This window comes from Rhipicephalus microplus, unplaced genomic scaffold (assembly GCF_043290135.1).
Source record: "Rhipicephalus microplus isolate Deutch F79 unplaced genomic scaffold, USDA_Rmic scaffold_12, whole genome shotgun sequence".
In the NCBI taxonomy this organism is placed as follows: Eukaryota; Metazoa; Arthropoda; class Arachnida; order Ixodida; family Ixodidae; genus Rhipicephalus; species Rhipicephalus microplus.
In genome coordinates, this window is record NW_027464585.1 from 43,980,460 (window position 1) to 44,004,289 (window position 23,830).

Genomic DNA, 23,830 nt, shown 5'->3' on the forward strand with positions numbered 1-23,830 from the left:
AAACTCATTTAAAACCACTCAGTACTTAAGGGGAGACACTTTTTTTGTATTCACACTAGAGCAACAAAACTTGAGCTGTTTATAGAACTCTTATGCTGATTTCAAATATGATATATAATTAGTTTACTTGCAAGTTGCACGCACTTAGTTCTGCAACAAGACAAAATTTAAACTTTAAGCGTTTTGCCCCTACCCTTTTTCATCTCAAAACTTACATGTTTTTTTGCCATTTATAGTTCATACCGTTTCAAATGAAGTGTAGAATAAAAGTAAATAGTAAGTGCATACGAAATATGTTATAGATATGAAAAAGTCCGTATCTTTCCTAGTAAAGGTTTGCGTAGAATTTTTTTTATAGAATAAAGGGATTGAAATTTGAACTAAATAATTGATATGTGGGGTTTAACGTCCCAAAACCACCATATGATTATGAGAGACGCCGTAGTGGAGGGCTCCGGAAATTTTGACCACCTGGGGTTCTTTAACGTGCACCCAAATCTGAGTACATGGGCCTACACCATTTCCGCCTCCATCGGAAATGCAGCCGCCGCAGCCGGGATTCGAACCCGCAACCTGCGGGTCAGCAGCCGAGTACCTTAGCCATTAGACCATCGCGGCGGGGCTGAACTAAATAATTGTATTTGTCATACTTTGGAAGAAATTTGGGCAAAATTTCACGCAGATCTGTGCAAACACAAGTACCTAAAAAAGGAGGGGCACAATGAAAATAAAGCAAGGTCTGTTTTGAGAAAATGAGTTAAATTAAAATTGATTTTTTATTTATGAAAGATGTCATTAAATGCAGTAAAATTTACACCCCAAAAAGAACAATCCTTTTTGTAGTGGCCACAGCCACTAAAATGTGCCAGCACTGTAAGTTTGTCCCTTGCGGCTGTTTCGAACTGACTCTTGCCTTACATTTCGCTCACAGACAGAGCCATGAAACTGGCAGCTGGCAGCACCTTGTGCCAGCTGCAAGCTAGGCAGAAGTTCGACGGGACCGCAAAATCTAGTGTCGAGGTACACAACAGTGCTGTGTCGATCAAGTCGACCAGCGTTCCAATAACTTGGAAATCAAGGGCGTTCCTGCTGATATAGAACCATTCGAGGCTGTTAAGAAAATTGGAGTTATTGTGCATGAAGAAATTTCTGAGGATGATGTAAGCAACATAGTTGTTCGCTTTGTGAGAAGAACTAAACGGAATGCCTCACTAAGCAAGGCAAAGAAAGCTAAAATCGACAGTGGGGTACTGGGAAGTCAAGTGTCATCCCCAGTGTACGCTAATGAACACTTGACAAGAAATGGCAAACGACTGCTTCGGGCCGCAATACAACGTAAAAGGGAGATGAAGTGGAAGTTTGTCTGGACAACAAATGGGAAGGTATTCACCTGTCGAAACGAAAGTTCGCAGGTGCTCAGAATAGTCACTACCAACGATCTAAGTAAAATGACAGCAGAGGCTGTCAGTGACAGTACAGCTGTCGCAGATTAAATTAATGACAACTGTATTAGGGGTTATTATGTTGCCGAAACACTACTGAAATGGCAAAAGTGTGCTATTATGAGCTTGACTCTTTCAATTCACTGCTGCACGACGCTCAGAAGTGATTAACATTGTTTCATGTGAACGTATACAGCATACGTAATAAAAAAGATCAGCTGGATGACTACTTCTCTCAGTTTTCTTTTGCTTTTGATGTACTTATGTTTTCGAAAACCTAGCTAACGAGTGGCGAATGTCCCCCTTATTTTCAAGGTTATACTTATAATGGCCTTGTGCGTACTGAAGAACGAGGAGGTGGTGTGGCCATTTACGTCAAGGATACAATTAACCATGAACTTATTCCTCGATTTTCCAGTGTGAACGAAAACATTGAATGCTTAATGATGCGCCTGCCTAGGGCACTTACAGGCCACCCGCAGGTAGCAAGCCAGCATTTCTGGAGTCGATTGAAAATGTGCTGAATTATTCCTGCCATTCGGGTTTAAATTTTGCGATCATGAGTGACATCAACGTTGATATGCTTTCACTGGATGCCTCAGCTCGACAGCTAACAGAGGTTATGAACTACTTCGCTTGTGAAAACGTTATCACAAAAGCCACGCGAGTGACGGTTAAAACGGCAACTCTGCTTGATATCTGCATCAGGAACGTATGCTCTTTATCGTGTGTCGCTGGGACACTTTCTTTAGAAATAAGCGATCATCTGCCCATTTTTTTTAGCCTTTCCTATATCATGTGATCGCTATCAAGCTAATAATAATGAAAAGGTGGTATTTCATAAAATCAATGACCATACGCTGGAGGTATTTCGTCAACGAATTATTGAAGAGGACTGGGAGCGTGTGCTTCAGGTAGCAGACCCAAACGATGCATATGAGATATCTTTTGGAAAACTAGAACAATGTTACGATATTGCGTTTCCGAAGGTTATGAAGAAACAACAGAGCAAAAAAATAAGAAAACCTTGGATTTCAAATGCCTTGCATAAAAAAATAAAGAAACACCGCATGTTCCATGCATTTGTCAAGTCCCGCGACATGAATATGCTAAAGGAACACAAGAAGTACAGAAATCAACTTAATTACGAGTTGAAACAGGCCAAAATAAACTATTACGCAGATGTTTTCAGCAGAATAAGCAATGACCAAGGAAAATCTGGGATGAGGTCAGAGACCTGCTGGGCCACAAACCTCGCAGCAATGTAACTTCCATAGAGACAGAAGCGGGTGTCCTTAGTGATGTTGATGGAGCAACAGCATTCAACAAGTATTTCGTAACATGCTGTGACACCCAAGATGACATCGATAGTGAGGTCCTACATCTGTTGTCAAATAGTTATAGTATTCCCAATACAACTGTGTTAACCCCTGTCACATGCACCGAAGTTGAAAAAAGCATTAGGAAAATAAAAAAAAAAATGTGCAGCAAGGTACAACGAAATAAAACCTGTGCCAATAAAATACGTGGCCGATGTGTTATCTGCTCCCTTAGCGTATATTATCAATCTTTTTTTCTCCACGGGCATTTTTTTCAGATAAGCTGAAAATTGCTCGCGTAAGTCCAATCTTTAAAGGCGGCAATCCGAAACACATGACAAACTATCGGCCCATATCAGTGCTACCTGTTCTTTCGAAAGTTTAAGAAAGTAGATTGAACAAGCGGCTCCAGTATTTTTTTGATAAGTACACTGTTATAAATAATGCGCAATTTGGCTTCCAAAAAAATAAGTCTGCAGAGCTTGCATTACTTCAAATAAAAGATCACATAATAGGGAATTTTGAGAAAAAGTTATATACAGTTGGGCTATTCATAGATCAGTGCAAAGCGTTTGATACCGTATGTCATGACATCCTCTTGCATAAATTAAGCTCATGTGTTATACGACGAATTGCACACGACCTATTGAAAAGCTATTTAGCAAATCGACACCAATTTGTGAGCATAAATAACGTGCAATCAGACTATGTATGTCGTGGTCGAGAAAGGAGTGCCGCAGGGATCCATTCTGTGTCCCCTCCTATTCATAAGTTATATCAATGATCTTTGATGATATGTGGGGCTTAACGTCCCAAAACCACCATATGATTATGAGAGACGCCGTAGTGGAGGGCTCCGGAAATTTCGACCACCTGGGGTTCTTTAACGTGCGCCCAAATCTGAGCACACGGGCCTACAACATTTCCGCCTCCATCGGAAATGCAGCCGCCACAGCCGGGATTCGATCCCGCGACCTGCGGGTCAGCAGCCGAGTACCTTAGCCACTAGACCACCGCGGCGGGGCTATCAATGATCTTTGCCACATTCCAGATTGCCCCAAACTAGTAATGTACGCGGACGACACAAACATTTTTTTTTAGGGTTCTTCACTTGTTGACCTTGAAGAGAACGTGAATTTTTTTTTTAATCGACTCTCGTCATGGTTGAAACTTAATAAGTTGTGCTTAAACGCAAATAAGACCAAGTACATTCTGTTTGCGCCCGTGAATAAACCAAGAAATTTTAATATGACTATTACCTACCAGGGACGCATATTAGTTCAATTTAACAGCCAAAAGTTCCTAGGTGTCTGGTTTCAAGAAGACCTATCTTGGAATGAGCACATAGCAAAGTTAGTCAGAACTAAGTAAAAGTATTGGCTGCTTATACAGGTTAAATTCTCTCATACCACTGTGGCTAAAAAACATCCTTTATTATACTCTCTTCTACTCACGACTTCCTTACTGCGCTCTTGTGTGGGGGACTACAACACTAACCAACTATTCTAAATTGTTTATTCTACAAAAGAGGGTTCTGAGAATCTTTGAAGACTTCCGTGGCCCTATACGTGACTTGCGAACAGAACCGCTATTTTCGAAATATCGCATGCTCAAAGCAAGCCTGATTTACTATTTCAAGTTATTTCAGTACATAAAACGCAATAGACTATCATTCACTGGATTCTCGTGGTTTTCTGTACGATTTTCGTACTTACGCTAGAAGGACTCCGAAGACTCGAACGATCTACAGACGACAACACTCATCTTTTCAGATACCCACGTTTTTAAACAAAATCAACAGCCTCCTAGATATAAATTTTACAGTTTCGAAGCATACGATCAGGATGGTACTGATTGAGAACAACATTGAATTTTCTTGACTATCGTTCTATGCGGCCTCTTTGCCTAAGTTGTATCTGATGCTTTTTATGCGTGTGTTCTTTTCCTATGCTTCCCTGTGTATATTGTTATTTTTGTATATCTCTTGCAATAGCGATGAGAAATCGCAACTTATATCTATTGGTATTTAAAACATTAAGATGGTTATGTATATTTCTGTTTACTATAAATAACACTTTATTACTGTTGTGTTACAGTATTTGCACATGTACCTTATGTATTTTTGTATATTTTTGTATTTTTTCTGTATCCTGCAAAATTCTTATGTCAGCCTGTCTGCCTCACTGTATTTGGAGCAAAGGCCCTTTGTCAGGCTTTCAGCCTTTTGCCTTTGCTCCATTTTCTGTACTGGCACAGAAAGAAACAAATAAATAAAGAAAGAAAGTTAGCCGGTTGAACCAAACAACACTAGAGTTGCATTGACAAGTGACTCTCTTTATTGGACGCTCGCACCTTTTATATATTAAAACATGCACAGCAGGGTTACCAACCTTACGGGACCTTCGTTGTAAGTCCCAATACAAGTTTCGACGTCATTTTGTGGCCCCGTTTGTACTACGTACCGTCATACATAATTGCAATGTCGTCCCTACTAACTTCCCTCACTGTGAGCTCCTTCGACCTTGCCAGGCTGGCGCTGACGTCATCCTTTGCCGCATCACCGACTTTCTGGATGATGGCTGTGAATGACTTTTAGTGCAATGACTTTCGCAAGCCAACAACTGCTGCAAATGAAACCCGCTGCTCGTACCCCATTCTTACGGAGTGTGCCACCAGAACAGCTTTTACACGTGAGCTCCAGATTTCCTCATCCATAACAGAGATAAACACGCGAGAAAAGCATTGGTCATCTGCGCTGCTTCCCAAACCCATCTGAGTTTGATTTCATTTGATTGTGTATATAATGCACCGATTCATTTTTCAACTCTAATTATACTTATGTGCATCTGTTTTTAGGTGATTGTATGGTGCATGTGTGGTATGGCTACCTTCGAGGTATAAATGCAATGATACTTTCCCATAATAAATTCAGTTGATAGTCAGTGTTTATGTGTGTCACCACTTTTTCGGGGTGTCTACCAATTTGCTTTTTTGAAATTCCCTGACTTTTCCAGGTTTTGCCTGATGATTTGAAGCAAATTCCATGACCCTTACGTCTCATTGGAAAACTCTATGCACTGGAAACAGACCGTCGAGCGATAGGAAAAGTCAGGAGTTCCTATCAAATAAGTAAAAAATGTACCACAAATGCCGAGCACAAACAGTAAATATACAAAAATATGTAATTCTGGCCAAAATCTCCAAGTGAGGGAGTAAGCAATTTGGCTGTTTGATGTTTGAAAGAACCACAAAGCAAACACACGAGTTAAAATTAATTGCAGCTAAAAGTTTAGAGGAGCCCACGACAGTCCTACAATGCAGCCAAAGCTGCTAGAAAACGTACAAGTGGCATCATCTCGTGACATCGGTGTAAAAGGAGGATGCCGGAGCCCGGTTGGTTCCGCCAGTGGAATATATTCTAGTTCACTATAAAGGTTAGAGCCCAGGCCACTTAGGATGTGGATAGTACTTGACTGACCTGTATTTACTGGCTTCAGCATGTGGATTGTATTGGAGCTGATGTGACATGGATTGCTGTATTTACTACTGATTTGCATCTCCATTTAAATTACACACCTTTAGTATATACTTTTCAGGGGAAAAAACAAAAACTTGACTACTTGCGTATTCTGCGCACCTTGCATTGAACAATGACTAACAATGTCGCAAGAATGGAGCCTTACTGCATAATTTTCTTTATTTCATTCTTTTCTTTTCCACGACGAGCACATGGATGTTGATGTTTTATTTCTCTGGGCTCTAACGCTTCGACAAAGTCTTCAGATGCCTGCAATGCAAGTTAGGGGTAGCGCTTAAAGTGACGATGTTTTAACATGTGCTGGCGTGAAGACATCTGTCAGGGTGCAACAGCTTCCTTGATTCCATAGGTTTATCACAGATGCCGGCGGGTTACCTTCGTTTGTGTACTCTTTTATGAATATTAGGCTAACAAGTAACCACAGATTCAATAATACCATCCCAAGAAACTGAAATGAGAAATTTGGATGAAGTTACCCAACTCTACCCTTGAAACGTGAACTACCAGCAATGAGTGTGAGGCTGAGGACGTGTGTTGTTGCAATCGCCAATAATAACGGTGATAGTAATATAATAAAAGGCACGACATAGCCCGGCAAGCCTTTGCTAATGGCAGTCCTAGCCGAACCAAAAGGCCATCAAGCTGAGCCAAATCATGGTCAAGGCAAACATGCACAGATATCCCCACATGAATTATGTTGTGGTTGGAAAGTCAGATATTGTGCATGATATCTAGAAGCAAGAGACATAAACATAGTGTATGAACGAATATGGAAGATAGGGAATGCTTCAGAAAACGTGTAGGACAAGTTGCCAAGCAAAACTTTTCACTGTCTTATTTTTACTTTCGACTGACACAATTGCAACAATCAGCACAACGGTGAGACCACTGATTTGAAGGAAAGAGTTAGAAGCCCCCCATCACTAATTATCACCCAGGATCGACCATCGACAAAAAGTTAGTGTTCTTCGCTGTTAAACAAAACACGGATATGGCTTCAGGAAACTATGTGACCTATGTGACCTCATATGCCCTCGATAAACATGTGGTTTCTACAGGCAGCCAAACTGACTGGTCAAGTGTTTGTTTCCTGGTCAAAGGCACGCTTCCATCATGCCTGCACCTGAAATACCAGCACATGCAGACAACTGCGCACATGCAGAATAGGAGTGATGGGATGCTTCCAACAATGTACAGTCGACCACAAAAGCTTACGGACCATGCGGGCACGTAGTCAAAAGCCTCTTCGTGACATTTCCGCAACATCAGCGGCGATTTTCACACTTCACTTTCTAACACGACATGCTCTTTGGCACCAGCATCCCCGTGCTCCTGCGTCGAGAATAGTCTATGGGCATAACTGTTATTAGTCACAATCTTAATCACAAAATAATACGTAGCCATCTAAATGCTGTTCGAGGTACACCATGATACCTTCGATCCGGCTGTGAAAATAGAAAAGTGAGTCACAGTGCACATAAGCGCTACATGTGAAAACTGCGAAGTAGCAATGCACTATGCAGCAGTAGAAAACAGATTTGATTATGTGTGGGTTAACGTCCCGAAACCACCATATGATTATGAGAAACGCCTAAGTGAAGGGCTCCGGAAATTTTGACCACCTGGGGTTCCTTAACGTGCACCCATATCTGAGCACATGGGTTACAACATTTCTGCCTCCATCGGAAAAGCCACAGCAGCCGGGATTCGATCTCGCGACCTGCGAATCAGAGTCCAAGTACCTTTGCCACTAGACCAACGCGGCGGGGCATCATTAGCTGCTAAGTATCCAATTTTTACCAGCGCTGAAAAGGAAATTTTCATTTCTTGGGTGAGGTGGGTCAGCTACCTTTTATATCCATGGTGCGCGTTTTTACGTGTGTGTGTGTATCGTGCATCCACGTAAAATTTTAAAAATTACACCCCCCCCCCCCCCTCCAGCTTTGCAACTGGTTACCGCGCAGGCTTGTCTATACAATAAACACGGTCCACTGTACCCCCCAAACTTTGAATATCGAACACGCCCGCTCAGCATCGCGGCTGCCCAGTTGGCGACACCTGCTCGTCTTGAACACCGCGGCGCTTACGAAGTTAGTGCCCGATCTGCACACACACACACTGCGGTGATTTGGGATGCATACACTCACCGGGTTCAGGCTGTCACACTGTTCAATGGGGTTTTTATAGTTGTTCTTCAGTTCGTCGAAAGCGATCACCTGCAAGAGATGTGGACGGAATGGTGAGAAGGGCGCTTCACAGAAAACGGACCGTCACGTTCGCGCAGAGCAGAGGCCGGCTGCCGCCACCGTATCACCGCGACATGCGACCACAGGACAGTGGCGGCGACAGAGAAGAATAATAACACGTCTGTGCGTGCTTATTGTACGTACATGGAACACGGCCATAAATATGAGGAGGGCTGTCAGAATAAGAGCTACGATGTAGCAGAGCGCAACGAAGTTGAAGGCCATTTTCGTTGTCAAGCGGCGTTGGCGATACGAGCGCCGCGTAGAATATAGAGCGCCACGCCAACGCCTCCTCTATTTAGGTGCCTGCCGCATCAGAAAGAAAACAGCTGCCACACCCTTTTTCTCTTTCACTGTAGAATGAATGAATGGATGGATAGATGGATGAATGTGGCTGTACCTTTTAGATCGGGCGGCGGCTAGGGTCACCCAGCCGTAATGCTTAGTGAACTAACCACAGGATTTATCTTTTTTTTTAAATAGTGAAGTTGAGGACTGGTACTTTGCAGTGAAGGGTTTAGTTTTCACTCGTGCTTTGACTTTAGCCACCAATCAGGTAACCTTCTTCTAGTTAATTCTACCAGCTTAAAGTCTATTTTGCCCTCCCTGTCCCTAAACCCCAGTGCTTTGAAAAAAATTTCCGCGCCATCATCCTGAACTATAGGATGAAGCCCTTTACATAACATTATGAAGTGTTCGGCCGTTTCCTCCTCCTCTCCACATGCACTGCATACCGTGCCTACCCCTTCGTATTTGCCCGATATATCTTGGTTCGCAGTACTCCTGTCCTGGCCTCAAACAGTAGAGAACTACCCCGAGTATTATCATAGATCCTTTCCTTGGCAATTTCCTGCTTAAAAGTTCAATAGATCTCTGGTGCGGACTTCTTAATCATGCCCATTCTCCACATGTCCGTCTCCGTTTCCTTCACTTTCTTCTTAACCGATAGTTCTTTTCGGTTTGGCCACCTGCTGTTTTTTAAGTATTTACCAGTCAATTTTCTGGTTCGATTCTTCCATTTTGTACCGACATTTTTCATGTACAAGTAGCTGAAAACCTTCCTTGCCCAACGCTCCTTCCTCATTTCTCTCAATCGCTTCTCAAATTTTATCGCCACAGGTGACGGTAGCGACAAACAATGTTCTCGGTGACTAGCGTTACCTGTGGCGGACGGTGCAACAACGCAACACTTTGCATAGAGGTATGGCAGCTTGGGCTAGTTGGTATGGCATGACGATAGTTATAGCGCGTGAAAAAAACTACTTGTCTTTGTGTCGTCGTTTTGTTCTCGCGCTATAACTGTCGACTTTGCATAGCCTCCGAAACAGTGGTGTAAAGTTGCAGGTCTTAAACAGCTCTCGACTGACGCGCCCCTATGGGCCAAAGATGAAAAACGCTTAACTGGTACCACCCGCAAACCCAGCGTCAACCTTCGCCCTCACGGACTCAATGACGGCCTATCACGACTACCTCAAAGGCAAAATCAGTGCTCTAGCACGCAGAATACTTTCACAAGCAGCAGAAGGCCGTACTGAGGGAGACTGGAAACAAGTCATATGAATACCTGGCCACTGTGGAGTTAGAGGCAATGAGCTAGCTCATGCCTTCGCCCAAGCTCTCTTACCCCCGGGACTCTAACTTCAGTGTAGGAACTCCAGCCCTTCCAGATCAGACGGCCCACCTGACCACATACACTGAAATATTACAAAACCAAGGGCTTGCGCGGAGGAAATATCCTCCACCACATCCTCAACTCTGTAAAGCCGCACAGGTAGCCTGGCGCCACTTACAAACGTTATCGTATTTGAACCCACACGTACTCTCCAAAATCGACCATGATAAGAACCCCTCACCAACATGCAGGCTATGCAACACTAATACAGCTACACTTTATCACATGGCATGGGAGTGCCAGTGCAACGCATCCAAAACAGATGTCTTTCGGGATTTCAGTAGAGATGGATGGGAGGCGGCACTGTCCAGCCCGGACCGAGGGGGTCCAAGAGGCCCTGGTGGCCCGCGCAAGGGCCGGGGCATGTATCAGATTGCAGCTTATCTGTGTGACTGTACGTCACACTTATTCTGTTCTCCCTTTGTCCCCTTTCCCTCTTTCATATCGTATGCTTTAAATGGGCTCGAAAATAAACCGCCATGGCCTTCTTTGGGTGGCGCAGCTCTAGCCAACATGACAGCCTGTTTCTTTTAGAGACTCAATGCATGGTGTCAGAAGTGCCAAAGCCTCGTCAAAATGGAAAACATCAAGCATCCAGAACAGCTGCAGTTGGCAGGCAATATACGAAGAAATTGGCAGATGTTGAAGCAAAAACTGGAACTTTTCTTCGCGGCGACGCCCACTAAACCACCCAGGACGGAAGAATCCAAGACAGCAATCTTGCTCAGCATCGCCGGTGAGGAAGCCCTCGACATCTACAACAACTTCTCGTGCGCAGAATGATCGGCGTGGTCAACAATTTTCGCAAATATGTGCCGTCGTTGAGTGATAAGATAATCTTGCTGCGCGGCCTTGTGAAAGAAAACGTCACGTTTGAATGGACCACAGCGCATCAGCGGGAATGGGAAGCAGTGTGCAACGCGTTAACAAACCCACCGTTACTCGCGCTCTTTGACGAGAAGAAGGACACTAAGATCACTGCGAACGTTTCGGGGACCGGTTTAGGCGCGGCCCTGCTGCAGGAACATGGCAATGATTGGCGCTCAGTGACGTATGCATCAAGAACATTAACCGATTGCGAGACCCGTTACACGCCAATTGAACAGTGAACAGTGAACTTTATTGACATCATGTACTACGTAGTACACAATGCCGGAGGCCGGCAGAAAAAGCCATCGCAAGGATAGCTTGACGAAGCTGCGGGCCCCCGTTTTGGCACCAGCGTACAACGGTGTTCTCAGTACATAAACGGGCAACAACGATAACAACAAGAGAACGAAAAAAAATATGTACTGAACAGATAAATCACTTAGTACAGGACCCGAAGGAAAATGTGAGCCCACTACAAATAACCACGTTTGCGTACAAACCATACACAAAAGAAAATATACACCAACGGATGTACTAAATAGCTCAGTACACATAGATTACCTTCAGTACACATAGATTACCTAATTGAAAAGGAAACGCTCGGTATAGTGTTTGCACGCGAGAAATTTCATCATTTTGTTTATGGTCGAAAAGTATGGATCGAAAGTGACCATAGGCCCCTGCTTGCCATTTCTCAAAAGGGCATTGAAGACATGCCACCACGATTACAGCGTTTTTTCATCAGGCTTTTACAATATGATCATACTTTGCAGTGCGTGCCTGGCAAGGAGTTGGTTCTGGCGGACATGCTGTTGCGTGCACCTATGTCATCACAGTCATCGAGTGCCTTCACAGACGTCGACATCCATGCGACAGAGGTCGTGTCCGGCATCGTAAGCACGCACATGAATGTACGTCTGGAAAACGAAACAAGGAACGACCCGTATTTGAGCGAGGTGAGAGAACGAATCTCACGGGGTGACGCCGTCGAGGGTGAACTCAAGCCCTTTGCCGGAGAACTGTCAGTGGTAGAAGGTACACTACTGAAGGGATGCAAAGTGGTCATACCCAAAGCCATGCGAGCAGAAATTCTTCGACGAATTCACGATGGACACCTCGGACTAAATAAATGCAAGGCGAAAGCACGCACGTTGGTATTTTGGCCTGGACTCAGCAGTGCCATTGACTCCTTCATTCGGGGGTGCAGTACTTGCCAGAGGTATGCATACAAGCTGCCAAGTGAGCCCCTTCTCATGCAGCCAACCCCGGACAGACCATGGCACTGAGTGAGAATTGACATTTTTCAGTTCGGGGGAGCCTCCTATGTCATTGTATATGATGCCCACTCCAATTTCCCTGACGTAGAGAAGCTAAGAAGCACAACAGCCAAAGAAGTCATAGATAAAATATCGGCCATCTTCTCACGGTACGGCATCCCGTTTCATGTATGTACTGACAATGGGCCCAAGTTTGGATCACAAGAGTTCCGAGAGTTCGCGCAAAGATATGACTTTCAGCACATCACATCGAGTCCAGAATTCACTCGGTCAAATGGACTGGCAGAAAAGGGGGTTCAGATTGTTAAGCGCATCCTAAAGAAGACCAACGACTCCAACGGGTTCAGATTGGTAAGCGCATCCTAAAGAAGACCAACGACTCCAACGGTGACTTTTGGTTGGGGCTTTTAGCCTATCGGTCATCCCCACTAGAAGATGGTCGCTCTCCGGGTGAACTACTGCAAGGCCGGCACCTTCGCACAACCCTTCCCGAGTACCAAGGCGATCCCGGAACTACAGTGGAAAAGCGTCGCCAGTCTTCGAAGGGAAAGGCACTACCACTGCTCGGAAGTGGAACTGCAGTACGCATTCATAATGGACACTGGTCACGCACAGCGACAGTAAGCGAGCAAGCCGCACCAAGATCTTACATGGTGAAGACCTAGGACCAGCGGATGCTGAGGCGAAACAGGCAACACCTGCTGCGCATACCCGGAAACGGTACAAGCGAGGATGAAGACCAAGACGCCGACAGCCCTGAAAACATGGTCAATAGGGACAAAAGCCAGGACAGCAATACACCTGGCGAACAAGCGCATGGAGACCAACAAGGCATAGCGGATCCCACAGCTATAACGCAAGGTGCCCACCATGAAGGGGACAATTTCAATTTTTCAAGTGCACAAAAGTCTACCAGGAAACGTGCGGAACCTCGACGATTGCATTACGACAACAACTTCATCAAGTTTTCTAAAATGTTTTTTTTAATCAGCACGAGAACATGTATGAGATTGCAGCTTATCAGTGTGACTGTACGTCACACTTATTCTGTCCTCCCTTTGTTCCCTTTCCCTCTTTCATATCGTTTGCTTTAAAAGGGCTCGAAATAAACCGCCATGGCCTTCTTTGGGTGGCGCAGCTCTAGCCAACATGACAGCCTGTTTCTTTTAGAGACACAACACAACCCACACGTACTCTCCAAAATCAACCCTGATAAGTACCCCTCACCAACATGCAGGCTATGCAACACTAATATAGCTACACTTTATCATATGGCATGGGAGTGCCAGTGCAACGCATCCAAAACAGATGTCTTTCGGGATTTCAGTAGAGATGGATGGGAGGCGGCACTGCCCAGCCCGGACCGAGGGGGTCCAAGAGGCCCTGGTGGCCCGCGCAAGGGCCGGGGCACAAGCAAATGGGATTCCAGATTAGGGACTCCACCCATTCAGCAATATGTATAATAACGCAATATGTATGTAACTGATATGCTAAATTCATGCAATTTAGAATCACTGGAAATTCGAAGACGGAAACAAAAACTTAAAACATTATTTCGTATAATCCAAGGGATATTCAACATACCTAAAGACGAGTACATACGCCTTCCCGGAAAACGTAGCACTAGATTGAATCATGATGCCCCCATTGAACCTTTTAGCGCTCGCACTGACATCTTTCGGTGGTCATTTTTCCCGGATGCTATAGAACAATGAAATTCTTTACCCCAACATGTTATTAATAGTACCGATGTGCAAACTTTTGACACAGAAATTGATGCTTATTTTGGTAATGGTTGAAGTACTGCCCATTCTGTTTTCCTGTGTTTATTGCTTAGTGTTTTTTTAGGTGTTATGTTTGTACTCATATTGTACTCCCTCCCTGTTATGATCCTCAAGCGAGGGTTGACAGTATTATTAAACAAATAAATAAATAATAAATAAATAAATAAAGTTTTTCATTCACCCATCCAACCACCGTGATGATGATGATCATTTGATGCTGTTCCCTTTTTAGCGGGTGGGTGTAGTGGCACCCTAGCAAATAAATCATCGACAAACAAACAAAAAACCACACACAAACTCAAGCTCTGCTCGAGATCGTAACCACTGCTACACTGTCACTGCACCACCCAGTGCTTTCGCTCGCTGCGAGACAACCACTGCCCTCCAGCGCTCGAGACGTCGCATCGTCTCCTTCACTGCTTGCGGATTATTTACACCATCTTCACCCGCAAAGCCCAGCGCTGTGTGCAATGGCTCCGTCCCCGGGAAGGCCTATTTGGTCGCACTCGAGCACAACGTGCGCAATTGTTTTCTCCGAACTGCCACACGCGCGACACAACACCGAAAGCACCGCGTTCTCGAACGTTCTTCTGTAGGCGAGGGTTTGCAGCGCGCCTGCGCGAGCCTCGAAAAGAAGTGAGCTTCCGGTGCCGTTGTCGTACAGACGAACTGTGTCGATGGTGTCCTCGTAGGTTCGGTATAGTTCGAGGCTGGCTTTGACACTCATTGCGTCCAGCCACATTTCCCCCTCCTTCTCATGAACCCGCTCTCGCACTTCCTTTGTATATCGACTTGCGGTTTCAGCATGTACAGGTTCCGTAAAGGTTATGTATTTCTGTTCCAGGTGATACACCCGGTTCACCCAGGTTGTACGGATGCATGTTGCCGAAAGGTGTTCAAATACCCGCCGTGCCCACTGGTCTCGACTCATGAATTGCAGGCGACCCCGGTACGTTAGCTTGCTGGATGCCTCCTGAGCTTCGAAACCAGGCCTGCCCATGTCCCCCTGGACTGCCTCATTTGCCACTCTTTCATGGCATGCGAGCGCCGTGCAGCCTACTTCTCGCTGTCGCCGCTCTAACCATTTATGTTCTCGTCTCTTCTATTCTCTCCTGACGTTTGCGCTGTTAAGCACTTTCTTTGTCTACCATGCAACACCAACCAGCCCAATCAAGCACCTTGTTAAACCATTCCCTAGTTGCTGCCGTCATGCAGACTACTGCATTTGCGAACGTCAAGCAGGGGACATGAACGAGTTTCCATAGCTCTCGGACCATGATGAAATGGTTGCAGCCCCACAATATGCGGCGCCGGAGGATGCACTGTGCCCGCAGCGCGGCTTGGCGGACATGGACTTCTTGCCGGCCGTATATACTGTCCTCGGAACCCAGTAGCACGCCTAAGTACTTATAGGCAGTCTCAGTGGCGATGCTCTCACCTCCTAGCTTGAGGTCTGCCGCCTCAGCCATGTTGCCCGCGAACGGTACAGCCTTCGTTTTCTTGGCGTTGAAGCTTAGCCCCAGCTCCGTCATCTCTGCGGCACAGATGTCCAGGAGAGCCTGAAGGTCCACTCTGGTCTTCGTCATTAGGACCACATCATCGGCAAACGTCAAGCCAGGCAGCCGTCAATTTTCATCGATTCCGCTTGTGCTTTACTTCAGACGGAACCCCATGCTGGACTCGATCAATGCTTGTTCCATGCCCGACACGTATAGCAGATATAGAATAGGCGAAAGTGGACATCTCTGACGGAGACCCCTGCAGACGCCTACCGGCCGACAATCTACATTGGCGAAGTGTGCGATGACACTACTGCCGGCGTATAGGCGTCTGACTGTCGCCAACAGCTCTTTCGGCATTCCCAGTGTCTCCAGGCGTGTGAACAGGATGTCATGTGGGACGTTGTCGTAAGCTTTCTCCACATCCATGAAGCAGCAAAGAAGCGTACGCCCTTCTTTTCTGGCAATCTTTGCACACTGTGTGAGGACGAAAAGGTTATCCTCAAGTGTTCGACCTCTGCGAAAACTGTACTGCAGTTCTGTCAGCCGCCCTTTAGATTCAGCCCAGCCATTGATCCAGTCCTTAAGCACATGGGTAAAGAGCCTGTACATGGTGCTGGTGACTGTGAGTGGTCGGTAATCTTGAAGGTTCCCTGCCCTGCCTCCACGCTTGGTGATGAGTGAAACTCTGCCCCGATGCCAGTCGTCTGGAATTGGCGCTCCCGCAACGATGTCGCTGAACAGGCCAACTAGCTGTTCTTCCGCCTCCTGCCCCAAGCACTTAAGTAAGCGAGATGGAATGCCATATGGCCCCGAGGCTGTTTGGGCTCGGAGATGGGACAAAGCACGGTCTATAGAGATATGACTGAATTCCCATTTTAGGGCTCCTTCCTCTGGGGAACCCTGTTCAGTCCTCTCTTCTCCACACTGGGGGTCTCCTTCATCCAACTAGAGGTCCCTAGTGCACCCACGTGAACCATACAGAGCCCCCAGGTGCCCTGTCAAGGCCTCCTTCATGTCCTGGGTAGGGTTGCCGTTGCTGTCTACAATGAACTGGACAGACTGCTCATTCTGGTCCAATGTTCGAACGTAATTCCGGAATTTCTGGGCCACGTTCGTGCCCTCTTCCTTCAACTTCTGCAGGAACATCGCATTGAACCTGTCAAGTTTAGCCTGCACTAGGGCCTGCATGTCGCGCTTGAACTGAAGGTAGCGCTGCCACGCGACGTCAGTTTGTGCAGCGTCCTTCGTTTTGACTGCCCGGCAATGGGAGCAATTCGCTTCTCGCCGGGCATGCCACGCGGCAACGCGGCAGCAACTTCTTTGTCCCACCAAGGTTTTCTGTGGTGGCGTGCAGGTCTTATGCCACCACAAACCTTATGCATTTCCATGATGCGACATAGCTCTGACACATACTCCTCGTATGTCTTAGCTTCTTCTCTTTGCGGGCTCGCCTCGAACTGCTCCGCCACTGTTTGCAGTGGGACGCCCGGCAGGTACCTAGTAGGAGTCCCCCTTTGTCCTGTATTTGACCCTCGGTGATAGGCTTTAGAAAAATCCAGCCGAAGTCGATTGTGATCACTCCCGATGCTGTGCGTACCCTCCTCATCTATGTGAAGTCGCTGGAAGACTTTCACCAGTCCATCGGACGCCAAAGCGTAGTCGATAGATGTGGCGCTTCCTCGAACACCAAGTGGTTTGACTCTCGCAACGCGGAAGATTTCCAGCTGCAGACGTTCAAGATTTCCAGCTGCAGACATTCTGACAGTTGTATGAGAAGTTGCTATTCGCGTCTGTATATCCATCCAACTCGGAAATATGGCCATTGCAGTCGCCCAGAATGAGCACTTCCCTGCAGCCTGCAAGACGCTCCGCGTCTTCAAAAACACACAACAGTCGCTCGTTTTCCGCATAGTGTGCGCCCTGGACAGCCATATACACCACACACACTACTGATGGTATCCCTATCAAGTCGCCCGTCATCCACATATGGTCGGCACAGTCTCGGTCCTCTCGCTGCCACTGCTGTTCTCGGCGCCACAGGAAGCCAACACCACCTGCTTTTCGACCGTGACCAGCTCTGTTTTTGCCCTCCCATCTCCACTCGGGGTGGATGGGTGGCTTCTCAAGTTCGCGGAGATGCGTTTCCGCTACCCCATAGAGCAGCATATTCTCTGCGGTCATAGTACGATAGAGCTCTTTCCATTTCAGCGCATGTCGTGCACCATTCATATTTAGGAAGCCCACTTTACAGAGAAGTTGGTGCTTTCGATTCTTCCGTCGGCGTCGCACAAACGTTCGTACCGCTCCGTCGGCCCCCTGTACGTCATTTACAGAGTGGGCCATATCTTGGAGAGCACCTTCTCGAGGGTGTTCTCGATGAGCTGGGCCAGTCTTCCTTGCTCCGGATCTGTCCTGTTCCCTTGCCGACCCTTCCTGTGGTTCGACAGCCAATGTCGTGTCGGTTCCCAGCTCCGATGTGGGGGTCCAGGAGGGCCGTTGCAGAGGCTTTTGCCGAGGCATGGCGTCTTGGTTTTTTGTTGCCTCTTTTCCCCGTAAATGGCCTACAAAGGCCTACAAAAGGCCTACAAAAGGGGCCGCCACTCTGCATATGACTCGGCCGACTTCCATTGCTGTCGTCTCACTATAGTGTAGCCCGCCATTTTGGAAACCAGTCGACTGCATCACTTTCACCAAGTCCAGAAAGTGATTTCCCGTCCTCCTGCACCATTTCTTGATTTTGGCATTGGAAAGCACAACAGCGGCCCGTATTTCACCCCCCCCCCTCTTCCGTATATCTCTGGAATGGAACAATCAGACTCCGCAGCCTCCCTGTCCACTCTAGATTGAGGGTCTGTGCGACATCCTCTGGTTTTCCTCTCAGTACGTCATGCAACCCAGCATGCATGATATACTTTACGTGTCCGCTTCAGCTTCCCTGCCAAACTTTCTTGCATAGGCGATGGCGTCAGCAACCGTCGCAGTTCTGCCAGATATGCACTTGAGGGCGGTCGAAGATCCAAGCTCTGCAACAACAGTCTCAGCTACAATATCGATGTTCTCATCTCCAACTAGCACCACCTCCCTTTGTGTTCCCATCTGTGGGCAGCTTTGCGAATTCCGGCAAGAACAGAAGCTCTCAGCCTCGTCCCACTTGTCGCATTCTTTTGCTTCAATGGGGGGACTTTGTTGGGAGCCGCAACAAGCACAGTCATATGTTCTTGCGGGCGCGTGCCCTTTCCCGGTGGTCCGCCTTTTCTTACCCGGTGACTTCTTGCGGTGACTCTGTTGATAAGTGTTACCTGGCTGCGATTTGACGCTCTGTGCTTCAAGCCGCATGTCTGCTGCGCGCATTTGGATGTCTCTCGGGGTCTCTGGGCGAGATGGCCCAGCCCCCAAGTTCTGTTTTGCCACGGGAACGGTATCCACTGTTGTTGGCCAACTACTCGGGGCGTGGCACGGAGGTGGAGGTCACCGCAGTACCCCGTCTTCTATTTGTGTGGTCGCCGACTGCCCCTCTGTGGTCAACTGTGTTGAGCCCGCTTGCTCTGTGGTACCCATGGTGTGTGCCTCCTGCGCAGCAGCTCTCTCGAGATTTCCAGCAGGCGCTGTTTCCTCCTTGTCCCGAGGCTGTCCCGGCAGATCATTATCCTCCACATCCAGGGGGGAGGTAGGAGAGGAGCCTGGTGGTTGATGCTGTTGCACTTGTAGCTGCTGCATCTGCTTGGCCATACTCTGGATAGAGTTCTCAAGTCGTAAAACCTTCGCCTGTAGCACTCGTTTGTGTCGTGAGGTAAGCCGCTCCTCCAAGTCATCCATCTTTTGGCATATCGAGCATCGAAATTCCGCCTCCGGGATGCGTCGAACCGGGAAGGGTGTTTCGTCCCTATACACCTATCGGCCACGTTGTCGCACTTTACAATAGGCGCCTCGTCCTTGGTGCGTGTTTCGCTGCCTGCTCGCCCTTTAGCCATTGCAGCGATGAATGGATGGATGGATGGTTGTTGCTCTACCCTTTAGATCGGGCGGCGGCTAACGCCACCTAACCGTAATACTCAGTTAACTAACCACTATATTTGTCTTTTTTTCCTTTCAATAGTGAAGGTTTCACTTTGAAGTGAAAGGTTTATTTTCACACGTGCATTGACTTTAGCCACCAATCAGATAACCTTCTTCCAGTTATTTCTACCCGCCTAAAGTCTATTTTGCCCTCCCAGTCCCTAAACCCCAGTGCTTTGAAAAACTCTGCGCCATCATCCTGAACCATAGGGTGAAGCCCTTTACAGAACATTATCAAGTGCTCGGCAGTTTCTTCCTCCTCTCCACATGCACTGCATACCGTGTCTACCCCTTCATACTAGGCCCGATATGTCTTGAATCGCAATACTCCCGTCCTGGCCTGAAACAGTAGAGGACTACCCCGAGTATTATCATAGATCCTTTCCTTGGCTATTTCCTGCTTAAAAGTTCGATAGATCTCTAGTGCGGACTTCTTAATCATGCCAATGCTCCACATATCGGTCTCAACTTCCTTCAGCTTCTTCTTAACCGATAATTCTTTTTGGTTTGGCCCCCTGCTGCTTACCAAGTATTTACCAGTCAATTTTCTGGTTCGCTTCCGCCATTTTGTATCGACATTCTTCATGTACAAGTAGCTGAATACCTTCCTAGCCCAACGCTCCTCCCCCATTTCTCTCAACCGCTTCTCAAATTTTATCTTGCTGCTAGCTTCCCTGCCCTCAAATGATGTCCATCCCATATCACCTTGTACTCCCTGATTTGGTGTATTCCCGTGAGCTCCTAAATTAAGCCTACATATTCGACGTTGCTTAATTTCTAATCTTGCTTGAACTTCTGGTCTCATGCACAAGACCGCGTTGCCGAACGTTAGACCAGGAACCATGACCCATTTCCATATTTCTCTCACAACATCATACCTATTGTAATTCCACAGTGCCATATTTTTCACCACTGCTGCATTTCTGTTACCTTTAGTGCTCACGTATATTTCGTGTTCCCTTAGGTACTCGGTCCCATTGCTTATTCATACGCCCCGATATTTGTATTTATGTGTTATCTCTAGCGTGACTTCCTGTATTCTAAACTCACAACCTTCATTATCATTAAAAATCATGACTGCTGATTTTTCTTCACTGAATCTGAAACCTAACCTATCTCCCTCTATACCGCAGAATTCCATCAATCTCAGCAAATCTTTCTTGTTGTTGGCCATTAGCACTATATCATCTGCGTACATTAATTTTCGTAGTGCTTGATCAATGAGTTTATCTTGTTTGACGAAAGATAGGTTGAAGCCAAGTCCGCTTCCCTCTAATTTGGCCTCTAATCCTTGTAGGTACGTCATGAATAACAAGGGTGACAAAGGACACCCCTGCCTGAGCCCCCGTTTCACCTCTGTGGGCTTGGATACCTGCTTTTCCTACTTTATAACTAATTTGTTACGTTTATACGTTTCCTTTCAAAGATTAGTGACTTCATCTTCCACACCTATAGTGTGTCCAGTATTCCCCACAACCTCTTGAACCACGCTATCGTACGCTCCCTTGATATCCAAAAATGCTAGCTTCAGGGACCTTAGTTCATTTTCTGCTATTTCGATGCACTGCGTCAGTGAGAACAGATTGTCTTCCACCCTGCTGTGTTTCCGAAACCAATTCTGCAGTTCTCCCAGCACCCCTTCATCCTCTATTCATGCCTGCAGTCTTTCCTTTATAATCTGCATCGCCAACCTGTAGACCACCGATATCACTGTTATAGGACGGTAGTTGCTTATGTCAGCTTTGTCCCCCTTTCCTTTATAGATAATGCTCATCCTGCTAAGTTTCCATCCATCAGGGACTTCACCATCGATTCTAGTTCTGCTCTTTGCCTCTCTCAGTCTGTTTAGACTTCGGACTCAATGTCTTTATCAGCATAACTGGAATGCCGTCTGGGCCTGTTGATGTTCTACTTGGAACCCTCTTCTCAGTCCTTTCTCATTCTCGTTGTGAAAATAGAGCCATTGCACCACTTGATCAATCCTTGTCTATTCTTGTGCATAAGGCACTTCTTTGTTGAAATTTTTCTGTCACCCTTGTTCCTATATATTGTCACGGTTCAAGGTAAGCAGTGCACCAAGACGCTGAGTACGAGAGCCTACGGTGTGTGTTTTTATGCGGGAGCCAAGAGCAGGAGAGCAAAACAAAAGCACGTCGCCTTCTTCAGTCTCCCTTTTCACAAGGCTGTTGGCGCGTATATCGTCTTCGTTCTTTGTTTCGGGCGCGGCATTTGCCGTTCCTCAAAAGAGCATCGCCCCGATGCTATAGCTGAGCCAGTAATTCGCGCATAAAGTCACTTTGTAGAAGCGACGGTGCCTCGCAGAGTCACTCGCTGACGTATGGCTTAATGCGCAATATGGGCACAAGCTCAGGTCGGTGCTGGCGACGCCTTGCACAGTTTGGGCTATCCGGGACGACTTCATAGGTAACGCCGCTTAGTCGTCGCAGCACTCGATAAGGTCCGAAGTACCTTCTGAGCAACTTTTCGGATAGTCCCCGTCTTCGTACAGGCATCCACACCCATACCCTGTCCCCGGTGTATGACGTAGGTAATAGCGGCCTGCGTCGTACTCTTGCTGTTGGTATATTCGCAGACGTGCGAGCTGCCTGGCTTCCTCTGCGCGTTGAGTAAACGCGTCAGCACTCGTTTCGTTGTCATCGCATTCGTGTGGCAGCATTGCGTTCAACATCGTTCTTACTTCTTGTCCGTGAACAAGGCTGATTGGGGTCATCCGTGTGGTTTCTTGTTTCTCAGTATTGTATGCGAACGTTATATTTTTTATTTTTTATTTTTATTTATTTGGACAATACTGCGAACCTTGAAAGGTCCAAGCAGGAGAGGGATGTACATATCCAGCAGACATGCGTATGGATGCAAGATCGACACATGAATGTGAGGGTACATAATCAACAGGTAAGTATACAATCATTATACATTGGATGACAGCAAGGGTGAACACTCTGGCAAAACATTCCAATCGGAAACAGTTCTGGGAAAAAATGAATATTTGTATTGGTCTGTACGGGCAAAGATATAAGGGAGAATCTCGTACCAGGTTTTGTGTTCGATGTCCACATACATTGAAAGCATGTCTTCCAGAGTTTTGTTAAGTCGCTCGGTCAACCCGTTGGTTTGTTGATGGTAAGCTGTCGACTTGCGATGAATACTAGCGCTGAGCGCCAACACATGATCTAAAAGCGCGGCCGTGAATGCGGTTCCACAATCTGTTATAACGATCGATGGCGCACCATGTCTAAGCACAATGTTCTCTACGAAGAACCGAGCCACCTCCTTTGCTGCGCCTCTCTGGATGGCTTTTGTCTCGGCGCAGCGAGTAAGGTAGTCGGTCGCCACTATAACCCAGTGGTTACCAACACTAGATGTGAGAAGTGGGCCCAAAAGGTCCATTCCGATCGGGTCAAATGGCGTTGTCGGGATGTGGAGAGGGTGTAGAAAACCGGCTCGTTTCGTTGTAGGTGACTTGCACCACTGGCAATCGAGGAAGGTCCGAACATGATGCTTCACGGGAGCGGTGAGTCTAGGCCAGTAATATCTCCCTCGAATTCTGCTCAGCGTGCGCGTGTAGCCTAAATGTCCAGATGTTACCTCGTTGTGGCATGCTTGCAACACCTGAGAACGAAGAGTGGTAGGGACGAGAAGCAGGTAGGTGGACCAGTCTGACGAGAAGTTCATTTTGTAAAGGACATCGTTTTGCAGACAGAACGACGATAGTCCTCTTGTAAAGGCTTTGGGCGCATTCTGGCTTCGTTCTTCTAAATAATTAATCAAGCCATGTAGCTCAGTATTGTCATGCTAGTGATCTGCGATGGTTTACGTGTAGAGGAATCCAAGGAACGCTGTCTCTTCATCAAAAGAAGCAGCCGGTGCCTCCGCAGTTGAAGCAGAGAGGGATGGATGGATGGATGGATACGGCGGTACCCTTTAGATTGGGTGGTGGCTAACACCACCAAGCCGTAATACTTACTGAAACAAAAACTAGATTTATTTTTTTCTTTAAAAAGTGAGTTTGAGGATTCGTACTTTGCAGTGAAGAGTTTATTTTCACTCGTGCCTTGACTTTAGCCACCAATCAGCTACCCTCCTTCTAGTTAAGTCTACCCGCT

General features: G+C 46.7%; 1 protein-coding gene across 2 annotated transcripts in view; it reads right to left on the reverse strand.

Annotated features, from left to right (window-relative positions):
* cni (protein cornichon) overlaps positions 1-8,843 on the reverse strand; it is a 104,979-nt gene extending 96,136 nt beyond the window's left edge. For both annotated transcript variants that reach the window (XM_037418120.2, XM_037418119.2), the window contains exons 1-2: positions 8,690-8,843; positions 8,447-8,515 (exon numbers count right to left, since the gene is read on the reverse strand). In XM_037418120.2, the coding sequence (XP_037274017.1) occupies positions 8,447-8,515; positions 8,690-8,770 (150 nt within the window). In that variant the 5' untranslated portion in view covers positions 8,771-8,843. The remainder of the gene's footprint in view (positions 1-8,446; positions 8,516-8,689) is intronic.
* Positions 8,844-23,830: the final 14,987 nt, after the last annotated feature.